Here is an 11629-nt window from a genome sequence, read left to right on the forward strand (position 1 = left end):
CGGGAGGTCTAGGTTGGACATTAGGAAAAAGTTTTTTACTAGGTGGGTGGTGAAGCACTGGAATGGGTTACCTAGGGAGGTGGTGAAATCTCCATCCTTAGAGGTTTTTAAGGTGAGGCTTGACAAAGCCCTGGCTGGGATGATATAGCTGAGGTTAGTCCTGCTTTGAGCAGGGGGTTGGACTGGATACCTCCTGAGGTCCCTTCCAACGCTATGATTCTATGAAAGAGGAATCCCAAGCGCAGAGCAGAGCCGGGCACGGAGGCGCGGTGTGTGTGTGATTGTACAGGAGGAGACTCAGAAGGGTGTTGCAGGCTGGGGGGGAAGGGAGGGTTCTGATTGCTCTCCAGAAATACTGTGCGGGCAGGGGAGGGGGGGGAGGCCCAAGGGTGAATCAGACACTTAGGGACAAGCTGGTCTGACACCAACCTAGCCACGGATCAGCTGAGCCCGGGACCCGTCCAAGAGGTGGATCTGGAACGGCTGGGGAGCGGGGGGGGGGGGGGGGACACTTACCTAGGCTGAAGATGGGTCACGAGCAGTTAACAATGGGGATGACGTGACAGTAGGGCCCTCGCCGACCCTGAGGGATCCAGCCCTGTGCCCCCCACCCCGATCTCCCCAGCTTTTGGGTACCTGAGCTCTTCTAACTCTGGGATCTTCTCCTCCAGGGGACGCTCCAGTCCTGCTTAAACCTCATCCCCCTGCTCCAGCACCGTGCAGCAGCAGTGAGTTCCACAGGCCAAAGGAGATTGCCTTGGAGGAGCTGGGAATTGCGCTCAGGCGCCCCACAAGCAGGTCATACATAGCTCTCTGGCTCCCTCCGGTGGCTGTATCTGGACGTGTTGCTGTGCTGGCCCTAATTTCACCTGTTTCAAGTTTCCTATCAAATTTTTTTTCTTTGGGACATTGTATGGGCAAGGGTGGGTGGGGTCCTCAGAGAACAGGGCAAATTACCTGCTCTAGATCCCAGAGCAGACCCTGGAATAGAACCCAGGAGTCCTGACCCTCAGCTGCCCCCACTCTAACCACTAGACCACACTCCGCTCCCAGAGCTGGGGGAGAACCCAGGAGTCCTGGCTCCCAGACTTTCCCCCCTCCCCACACATACTCTAACCATAACATATTCCATAGCAGTAAAAATGTCCTGCGCCTAGCACGGTCAGGGGCCGGGCCAAAGCTGGGACTTTGTCCCCAGCCCATCCCGTTGGTCTAGGAAAGGACAAGCGCCGCTTGTTTGCAAACACACACAATTTCCTGTGTCATTGAATAGATATTTTTAATAGGCAATTTTGCATTTTTATAGAAAAAGTATTTTTTTTCCCTAAAAAACAACCCCCCCCCCTGCAAAAAAAGCCTTTAAATAGATTTGGCATTAGCCCCCCCCAGCCATAAAAAATAGCTCTCTCTGTTTTCATAAATTAAATCACCGGATTGTTATTTACAGCACATATATTAAAATCCTTATAATAATACTTTCCCTTGCCCTACAATGCAGCATGTAAAAAGCCTTTATAAAGTGTCCCTGCGTTTGTTTGCACTACTGCATCCATTTGAGGTAGGTCAGCATTATTATCCCAGTTTTACAGATGGGGAAACTGAGGCACAGACTGGGTGGGAGGTTTTTGTGTGTTTGGTTTTTTTTGCCAGAAGCTGGTGAGAAGGAAGAGCTGACAATGGAACTCAGGAGTCCTGGCTCCCAGCACCCCCTGCTCTAACCACTAGACCCCACTCCCCTCTCGGAGCTGGGGAGAGAACCCAGGAGTCTTGGCTGCCATGCCTGTCTTCTCTTCCATACCAAGTTTGTCCCTGCGCTTTGCCTGTGTGGACGGTCCCACAGGACACCAACGCTTGACTGGCTCAACCCCATGGCCAGAGGGCCGCACCCATTGCATGAGAAGAGGGGCGCTTGACCCTTAAGACACCAGCTGGGAGCCCCAGAACATCCTCGGCTTCCAGCCATTTCCAGCCTGGCTTGTTGCATGGCCACCCGGTGGTACTGTCTGTATTGCAGGAAATGGCCCAGCTCAGCTGCAGCTGTGTCGAGTTCCACCCAGTCTCAGCCTCAGAGTGTAGAGGAGATCGTTTGGGGGAGGGGCTGGGGGCTCTCCCCTCTCCCCACCCCGCCCCTAAGCCTTGGCAGCCCGGTGGGTGAGGCGTCGCAGCCGATCATGGTTGGGTTTCTTAACCGGTGAGGGCTTTGTTCCAACGCTGACATAGTAGAAGGTGAGGGGCTGGTACGTGGGGATGTAGCTGACCAGGCGTTGAGTGGTGCAGGGGACCCACATGGGGGCTGGGACGTAGAATAACTCGCTTGCCTGCGGGGAGAGAAAAAGAGACCTTAGCAGGAATCTGAAATATCCAGGAACCCCTTGCCTGGCGTTGAGATGCGGCTGCCTCTGGGGTGGGGCATGGAGGCTGTTAATACAGGGACCCCTCACCTAGTGCCGAGATGCGGCTCCCTCTGGAGCATCAGCTCGGGGAGGAGGGGGTGTAAATATGGGGCCTTTTTCTAGGGGATGCCAGCTCTGCTTCAGCCCGGAGGATGCGGACTGGCTGGCTCGGGGCTCTAGGCCATTCAGCAGCCCTGTGCATGTGTTGAGTTTGCTGGGTCTCAGCCCTGTTCCCAGCAGGAACAAGGACCCCGCCCCCATATACGCACTAACTGGGCCATGGGGACCCAGCCCTCCCTCGCCCCTGATTCACATGCATGCGGGGCCAAGGGTCCGGGACATCACCTTTTTGCTGGGCTCCCGCGGGGCGGGTCTGATCAGAGCTGGCGCTGGTGCCGGGGGGGGCCGGGCCGACCCCTCATCCTCTGAGGAGCTGTCCGACAGCGACTCCGAGTGATAGTCCGACGTCTCGGGCTCCGGGGTCCCTTTGCCGCCGGCCCCTGCCGCCGGGTTCACCGTGAAGTAGTGGCTGTTCTCCCCGAGCCTGGATGGGGGGCAGGTGCACCAGAGGGGAGGGGGAAAGAGGAGGATGCATTAGAAATTGGGACTGCCCCCCCCATTAGCCTGCAATGGGCCTGTGTCCCATCCCCTCCGAGCCAACCAGCCCCCACCCTGGGGCTGGGTTTAATGCCCAGTGGGAGTGACGTGGGCCCAGGACACTTTAAAGGCTGGTGCGCGAAGGGGGTCCCGGCAGCAGGAGAGAACCCAGGAGTCCTGGCGCAGCGGGCCGATCCATAGGGCGATTCCCCAGGCGCTGCAGCGGTAGTAGGCTTTTGCCAAGAAACATCACGGGCTGGGGAGGGGCTGATCCCAACCTGGAGAGGGTGGGGGAGGTGGGTGGAAGCTCACCTACAACAGACCTCCCCCGGGTCGATCCAGAGCGAGAGCTCCCGCGGCAGGGCCAGGTCCGAGTACTGCAGCCCGCAGCCGGCGCAGGCCCGGAGCAGCGACTCGTCCACTTGCTGCCTCCGGTTGATGCGGATACACCTGGAGCGGGAGAGACCAGGGGGGAGGGTCAGGGCGCCTGCGCCGACCCCACCGGGCAAAATCACTCCCCACCCACGTGGCGACCCCCGGCCACGGCTCGGGGCCGTGCTGCCCGGCGGACAGCAGCCTCCAGGGCCAAAACTCTCTCCACCACGAGCGCCAGGCAGAGACGCCCCAAGGGCGGGAGGGAACCGAGGCTCTGGTGCCCCCCCTCCCACCCCCGGATTGCCCCTGGGCCCGTTCCCCGGACAGCCACGCACAGGGCTCTGCAAGCAGCTGGGAAACCTGCAGGCCGTTTGCCAGCAGCTACACACGTTCCCGCGCCACCAGTTTCCCACCCTCCGTCCCAGCGCCTGCTACGCGCCCGGCCCTACCTGTAGGCCTGCCCCTTGGTGGGGTTCTCGGGGTACCAGTGCTGGCTGTACCTCTCACGCAGGATGGTGGCCAGGTGCTCCCCGAACTGCTCCACGCGCCCATCGTCCAGCCGGCCGTGCCGGTTCACCAGGCGCGACAGGAACTGGGCGCCCGTCTCCACCTCCTCTTTCATGGCGCAGGCAGGGCTCGTCCTGCGGGGATGGGACGGGGGGACCCCGATGAGCCGCTGGGTAACGGGGTGCAGGAGGGGTTGGGGGGCTGGATCCCAGGGGGCTCCAGGTGATGAAGGGTGAAAGCTGCTCTGTACTCAGTGCCAGGGGGCGGGGAACAAAGCCATGGGGCTGACACAAGCGGGTGATATCACCACGAGTCAGCGGGCAATGGGAGGAAACCAAGGCGTGATTGCAGCCCCGTTACATCACCCATGGCCTGCTTGGCTGGGGTCAGACCCCCAGCTAGCCTGGCATCCTGCCTCCCTCATCAGATCCCCCCATGGGCCCATCACCCTGGTATCCCCCTCCCGTCCCTAGGTCAACTCAGCCCATTTGCTGGCACAACCTGGCCCCCTGGCGTCTTCACCCACCCACCGTGCGCCTAGGGGGTTACAGCACAGCCGCCGGATCCAGGGCCAACAGGGGGGAGAGACACTCTCAGGCAGGCATCTCCCCACGCACCCCTCAGACAGAGACACTGGCAGACAGGGGCAGAGTCAGGGAAAGAGACGCCCCCGAAGAAACACACACACACACACACACACACACACAACGCAGAGAAGGGAAAACACTCTCAGAGAAAAAGTCATACACATACAGCTGCACAAAGAGACACGATCACAGACACAGGCTTACTGATACACTGAGTCACAGACACACAACTGCAGATACACACACACACACACAATCATACACAGAGACACGCACATATCACCAAAATACAGCCAGACAGATGCATAATTGCACCCAGGGACACAGCCACAAAGATACAGCCACACAGATACACAACCGCACCCACAGATACACACAATCACAAGGATACAGCTGTCCAGATGCACAAACACAGTCTCACAGAGATACCCAAATCCTCCCCCACACAATCTCACACAAACACCCCCACACCCCGCTCCAGCTCTGGGTTGTGGGACTTTCAGGAAAACTTCCCAGGGTGGGGAATCCTGGACCCAGCCCTGGGGAACCCCGTGTGCTCCTGCCCCCCCAAATCCCAGACACCCCTGTCTAGGTCCCAGGGCTTCCCCAGGAGTGGGGTGGGAAGGTCCCAGGCTTGTCTCGGGGAGGCAGGGTGTGGGTGACCCTGGCGGGGGAGCGGTTGTCTCCGCCTGTCCCCAAACAACAGCTGGGAGGGGATGGAGGGCCCATTCCTCCATCTCTCTCCTCTCCCCCCCCCCCACCACTTTCGCTTTAATTCCTCCCCCCAGGGGCCAGCTCCACCTCATGGTCAGCAGGGGCTGGGGAGATACTGGCCCGCAGGTCTGGGTTCTGCAGCTGAGTCCCCCACACCAATCCCCTGCTCTGGGTCACATGCCCCAATCCCCCCACCCCATAGGGGCCCTCCCACCTCACGTCACACCCTCTTTCGTCATACCATGTTTGGAAATATTTCCTGTCCTACGGGAAACCCCGTCACCCCCTCCCCCCATCACCCTTCCTCCCCTCGCCCCTCCCCGGCACCCTACAGCCCCCCATAGCCCCCCTTAACCTCACAAGCTCTCCTTCCCCATAGCTTCCCCCCCCCCCCCCACAGCCTCCCCCCACACACACAGAATGAGGAAGTTGCAAACGCAGAGGCGGGGGAGACACAAAGGGAAGGAGAAAAGGAAGAAAGAGCTGGCGGGGGGTGGGGGAGGACCCGCCTGTCCAGCCCCCATGGGGGGCCGGTTGCTGGGCTCTCGGAGAGGGGCGCAGACCCCAACAGGTGATCCCATCCCCCCAAACTCTGTGGGGTTCCCCCAAACCTGGGACTCCCCTGACGCCCCATCCACACAGACAAGGGCTGTCCCCATCCCCCTTCTGTCTCCTTCGTGATCCCCCCTCTTCTCCAGCCCCCCCCCCCGCGATCCCCCCTCTTCTACAGCCCCCCTCTTCTACAGACCCCCCCCCGCGATCCCCCCTCTTCTCCAGCCCCCCCGGCGATTTCCCCCTCCTTCACCAGCCCCCTTTCCTCCTTCCCGCCCCCGCCCCTCACCGTGCCGCGGTCCGGACGCACCGTGCGCTCTCGCTCCCCGGCCACGAGGTTCTGTTTGCTCCGGGCCCGGCTGGCTGGGGCGGGGCCTCGCTCAGCTGCGGGGAGGGGATTCCCCGCCTCGCCTCGCGTCACTGACCATATAAGGAGATCCTGGGCGCGTGGGAACTTCCAGGCTGCGGGACCGCTCCGCCCCCTCTCGCATTCCCCCAGCGGGAGCTAGGGGGCGGCAGCGAGACCGGAGGGGAGGGGAAGGGGGGCAGCTGGGCTGGGGAGGGTGAGAGGGGAGGAGGGGCAGCGGGAGGGCAGGGGGCGCAAAGGGGGAGGAGGAAGGGGAGACCCCACAGGGATGCAGCAGGGGGAGAGAGACCCCCAAACTTCAAGACTCTCCCCGTCTATCCCTCCCCAGCCCAACCCCCCCCCCACCCGCTCCATGGGGATCCCCCTCACCCCCCAGGACCTGCCCCCGTGTCCGCTATTGACATGTGCAACCAGAACCACAGAAACGTCCAACGTCCCCCAGTGACTGCCAGGGAACCCCCCTCCCCCACAGCCCAGCCCCCCCAGGGCCAGCCCTGACTGCCAGGGGAGACCCCCCACTCTGGCCCCCTGTAGCCCAGAACAGAGCCTCCCGTCTCAGGCTGAAATTTGGGTTTATTCTGATCAGAGAATTGATGCTGCAAATCCCAGAGCGCCGAGACTTCAGGACCGAGGCTGGTGGTGTCAGGGCCGGCCCATGGCCCAGCAACAGATGCCCCTGTGGCGAGAGAGAAAGAAGATGGGGAGCGGGGAAAGAAGGGCGAGAAAGGAAGGAAGAAAAGGAAGGAGGGGACAAAGGAGCAAGAGAGAAGGGGAAGCCGTGGCAGGGGGCCAGGAAAAGGCAGAGGGATGATCCGGAGGAGGAATGCGGCCCCTGGCTCCCATCACGATGCCGTCACCGCTCGTTGATCCCGTGCATGGATTGAGTGGGTCTGGACCGAGTCGGGACCCAGAGGGGCAGTGGGGGGTTCTGGGGCAGGATTTCCCCCCAGGGTGGGGAGTTCGGGGCCGTGAGTGGAGGAACGGAAAATGGGGATCTGGGGAACTCCCTGCAGCTGGATTCCAGGCTGGGTGGGCAGGCCCAGGGGTCAGGTCTGGTGGGGGCGGAGTCCCCAAACTGGAGGGGACGTTGTTAGTCCTGGTGGGGGAGGGACACCTGGCGGGTGGGGGCCCCTGGTGGGGGAGGGGCCCCTTGTGATGACCCGGTGGATCCCGGCAGGCTCACCCCAGCAGCAAGGTACCCAGCATGGAGCTCAGCGCCAGCCCCACCATGAGCAGCACTACGTTCCTCTTGCGCAATGAGTCGGGCTCGGCCAGCAGCTCGGAGAGCTGGGGGAGCTGGCCCCCCGCCCTGCCGGTCCCCTGCCCCGCCGGGGACTGCAGGATGGCCCGGAACATGTCCTGCAACTCCGTCTCCGACCCCTGGCTGCTGCCAGTCACTGCGGGGGGAAAAGAGAGAACCCAGGAGTTCTGGCTTCCAGCCCCCACCCCATCCACTAGCCCCCACTGCCCTCCTAGAGCCAGGGATAGAACCCAGGAGTCCTGGCTCCCAGCCCCTACCCCACCTGTTGTAGCCACTCGACTCCCGCCTCACCATTGAGGTAGAAGTATTTCCGGGCTAGCACGTCGTCTTGCAGGGCTAGCTGGCAGGCGTAGGTGCCACGGTGCAAAGCCCGCGTGGGTTGGAGGATGAGCGAGGAGCCAGTGTCCAGCTGCAGGTTCCGGAAGAGGGAGAGATCTCGGGTCCGGAGCTGGGGGAAGGAGAGCGAGCGAAGCGGTGTGACGGGGGGTGGTCAGGGAATTGAACTCAGGACCGAGGGCAGAGCGAGGGGTGGGGGTGACTGGGGGCTGCCACACGGGGGCGAGGGCAATGTCCTGGTGTCAGCTGGGGCAGCAGACAGTCACCCCTGCCCCCACCCCAGGTCCAATCCGGCCAGCCAGTAAAATTACTCCCTTTCACCCAACTGCCCTCAATAGGTGGGATTCCCCCCCGCCGCCGTCAATGTCTTCCTGCCACTGTAACGGGCAACTAGCGATGGACCTCCCCAACCACACTCACGTCCTTGGCAAACTTCCAGCTGATCTGCACTTCGGGGGGGGTCTGGAACTGCACCCTGCATTTCAGAGTCGTCCTGTTCCCCTCATTCTTCCACACATCCTCCACTGCAGAGTAAAAACTGGGGGTGATTCTGGGCAGGGCTGGAGACACAGCCACCTCTGGGGTGGGATGAAGGGATTCCTCACCCGGCACCGAGATGCGGCTGTCTCTGGGGTGGGATGAAGGGGCTGTTTATACGGGGATTCCTCACCCGGCACCGAGATGCGGCTGTCTCTGGGGTGGGATGAAGGGGCTGTTTATACGGGGATTCCTCACCCGGCACCGAGATGCGGCTGTCTCTGGGGTGGGATGAAGGGGCTGTTTATACAGGGACTCCTCACCTGGCGCCGAGATGCAGCTGTCTTTGGGGTGGGACACAGGGATGGTAACTGAGAGCGCAGGTGGGAGGGATTTATAGAGGCAGAATAGAATCACCTGGGCAGGGTTAGGCCAGGACTCCTGGGTTCATGCTCTGACTCACGGTGGAACAGTCAGGGAAGAGCCCCCCACCCGCAGTACGCGTGGGGGCATTGGGGGTGCAGAACATACCCGGACAGTCCAGGGGCAGCTGACATTCCACGAGGCTGCACGAGGCGCATTTGTAGACCTGGGCATCTTTCTGGTACCCTGCGTAGAACAGATACGTGTGTGCGTGAGGGGAGAGAGCTCAGGGCTGGGCTAGCAGGGGGCTGCACGTCGGGATTGAGGGGCATGGGTGGAGCTGTTGGGTTAGTGGGGGGCTGTGGGTCGGGAGTGAGGGGCACTGGTGGATCTGTGGGGGGAGCCCAGGGCTGGGCTAGCAGGGGGCTGCGGGTTGGGAGTGAGGGGCACTGGCGGAGCTGGGGGCAGAGGGGAGCCCAGCCAGACATCAGGACTCACCACATGGCGGGACGCAGGCAGGGGCTGTAGAGGCAGAGGAAGAGGAGTCAAGGTCAGGCCATATCCCAGCATTCAGCCCAGGGGCGTCCGACCTATTCCTAGCTGCCCTCTAGGGGGCGCCAGCTCCAATGCAGCCCCAGGGCAGGGACTGGCTGGCGGGAGTTTGCTGGGTCTCAGCCCCCTTCCCACTAGGCCACACCCAAAGGGACCTGGTCCTCCTGCTCCAGGGCAGGGCGTGCCATGTGTCTGGGGGGGTCTCCTCCAGCCCCCCCCCCCTTCCCCACACCGGGTGGTCAGCTCCCAGCCCCCCTCAGGTCCTGTCTCACCTGGCTTCAGTTGAGCCAGCTCTGGCTGGATCCGGGCCACAGCCTCCGGTATGGCCAGCTGGTAGGACACTGGGGGGTGGAGTGGGTCAGAACTGGTCCCTCTCACCACACCCGACCCCCACCTTGGCCCCTCCCCCTATCCTTCCCCTCCCCCTTTCCCAGCCATTTCCCATCTCCCCGCCCCCACATATAATCCCTCCCCTCTCCCTCCCTCCCTCCTTTCCCACAGCTCCCCACTCTGGCTCTGACCCACCCTTGGCCAGTCCCTTCTCCTCCAGGGAGAAGATGAGGCTGGAGAAGGTGTCCTTGAGCTTCTCCATCTCCGCCACACCTGGGAGGAGCGTGAAGGGAGGGCTGGTGAGGGGGTGGATTCTGCCCCGGGGTCCATCCCACTGGGGGCCACTGGGGGAGGTGAAGGTGGCTGAGATGATGGAGCTAGGGATGGCTGGAGGGATGGGCAGAGGCGAGGATGGAGGGCTGGCTGGCTGATGGAGCCAGGGATGGGGAGACAGAGCTAGAGGTGGGGGGATGATGGAGCCAGAGAGCGGTTAAGCTGGAGGAAGGAAAGAAGGGAGCTGCGGGATGGGTGGAAACGGAGCGAAGGCTGGGCAGAGGCTGAAGCAGAGGATGGAGGAGGACAGGATAGAGCTGCGGATGGAGGGCCGGGGTGATGATGGGCCTGGGGACAGAGGGCCGGCCACAGCAGAGGCCGGCTGGCCGCCTGGCTGTTGGGGCCCACTCACCCACCACCAGCCGGGTGTAGGGCTGGAAGGCAGCCCGCAGGGTGCCCAGGCAGGTCACGTGCTGGGGGCTGGTATGGCCCAGGAAGGTCTGGCAGACGCGCAGGCGCTGCTGGGGGGTGGAGAAGCAGTAGAGGCAGCCGGGCGCCCGGGGGGCCAGGAGGAGGCCGAGGCAAAGGGGCAGCAGGAACTGGGTGGCCGCGGGCATCATCCAGTGCAGGCGGCATGGAACCCACCGGGACATCACAATAGGGGAGGCTACAATCCAGCCACGCCCCACCCCAGAGGTGGCCGCATTTCAGTGCCGGGCAAGGGGTTCCTGGATAAACCCAGACTCCACCCCAGAGCTGGCCGCAACTCAGCGCCAGGCGAGGACTCCCCGTATAAACAGGAGCAGAGGAAGGTATCTAGGGGCCATGGGAAAGGCGGGAGGAGCAGTCGGCCTCAGAGATCTGTCTCCATGGAAACCAGACAGCTCAGCATGAAGCTGAGAATTAATATGTCCTTAAACAGAGGGGGACCCGCGGGGAGGGAGCCAGGGCATCAAAGGGACGAGAATCCCCTCCAGCTCTGCCGGTGCCCCTCACTCCTGACCCACGGCCCTCTGCTAGCCCGGCCCCGAGCTCCCCATTCCCACCCTCTGCAGATCTGCACTAGCTGGATGGCTGTAGGTGGGGAGCGAGGGGGGCGCTGCTGGAGCTGTGCACAATAGCTTCTCCATGGTAGTAACCTTAGAAAAGGAGACAGCAGGGCAGTGGGGCCAAGTGGTTAGAGCAGGGTGGGCAGCAGGGCCTGGGAGCCTGGACTCCTGGGTTCTCTCTCCGCCCTGTGGGGGGCTCACACTCACCTGTCTGTGGCTGGGTGTGGCGTCCTTGCCTGACTCAGGAGGTCCCGCACTGCTTGGTTTGGGGGCTCGGCCGTTTGATGGTGTCTCTGGGGGGCAGAAGCCTTATAGGCACAGAGACACCCGTCAAACCTGCCCCCTCGGGCAGGCGGGGAGGAGTCCCGTGGGGGGGTGGGGAGAGGAGCTCAGCTTTGTGTCCTCCCAGGCCTCTGGTCGGCTCAGACACGGACCGGGCTCAACAAAGGCTCCATCAGACCCCGACGGCAATCGGGGCCACGTCACGCCGGGAGCTGCACAGAGCCCCCCGAGCCGTGATCGGGGGCCCCATCGCACAGCTGGGGAAACCGAGGCACTGAGCAGGAAAGCGATTTATCCAAAATAGCAAAAGGAGTCTGGGGCGGAGTCCTGAGTTCTAACCCTGATGGCAGGCGGGTGGGAGCCAGGACTCCTGGGTTCTATCCCTGGCTCTGCGTGGGGAGGTGGGGTTTGGAGGTTAAGGCCGGGGGGGAAGCAGTGTCCGTGTCCCTAGAGGCGAAGCTGCCCCCACCCCCGGCACGACAGGCCGAGACCTGCCCTGCTGGCACGCGCTGGGTCGGGGCCAGTCGCTCAGTTCCCAAGAACCTCACCTGTGAACTCTGCACTGCCCTCACAGGTTAAGGGTCTCAGGGACAGAGACGGCTGCCGCGGAGCAA

General features: G+C 62.6%; 2 protein-coding genes across 4 annotated transcripts; both read right to left on the bottom strand.

Annotated features, from left to right (window-relative positions):
- Positions 1–1318: 1318 nt before the first annotated feature.
- Positions 1319–6413, bottom strand: LOC137152407 (protein BTG3-like). Of its 3 annotated transcripts, none has more exons than XM_067547001.1 (5): positions 6036–6413; positions 3815–4006; positions 3303–3440; positions 2739–2937; positions 1319–2318 (listed from the first exon to the last, which is right to left on the bottom strand). In XM_067547001.1, the coding sequence occupies exons 2-5, from the start codon at positions 3985–3987 to the stop codon at positions 2130–2132; spliced, it is 699 nt and encodes a 232-aa protein (XP_067403102.1). In that variant the 5' UTR covers positions 3988–4006; positions 6036–6413; the 3' UTR covers positions 1319–2129. The 3 variants fall into 3 exon arrangements, with proteins under 3 accessions (XP_067403102.1, XP_067403099.1, XP_067403101.1); XM_067546998.1 differs by having other exon boundaries at positions 3866–4006; positions 6015–6413; XM_067547000.1 differs by having other exon boundaries at positions 6015–6413.
- A 197-nt stretch (positions 6414–6610) lies between these two features.
- Positions 6611–10301, bottom strand: SPACA6 (sperm acrosome associated 6). The gene is made up of 9 exons (XM_067547006.1): positions 10097–10301; positions 9607–9684; positions 9354–9422; positions 9028–9129; positions 8698–8775; positions 8110–8213; positions 7645–7801; positions 7276–7489; positions 6611–6768 (listed from the first exon to the last, which is right to left on the bottom strand). The coding sequence occupies exons 1-9, from the start codon at positions 10299–10301 to the stop codon at positions 6735–6737; spliced, it is 1041 nt and encodes a 346-aa protein (XP_067403107.1). The 3' UTR covers positions 6611–6734.
- Between the last annotated feature and the right edge of the window lie 1328 nt (positions 10302–11629).

This window comes from Emydura macquarii, unplaced genomic scaffold (genome assembly GCF_026122565.2).
Source record: "Emydura macquarii macquarii isolate MOO-44397 ecotype Brisbane River unplaced genomic scaffold, CSIRO-AGI_Emac_v2 contig_1214, whole genome shotgun sequence".
Lineage (NCBI taxonomy): Eukaryota > Metazoa > Chordata > Testudines > Chelidae > Emydura > Emydura macquarii.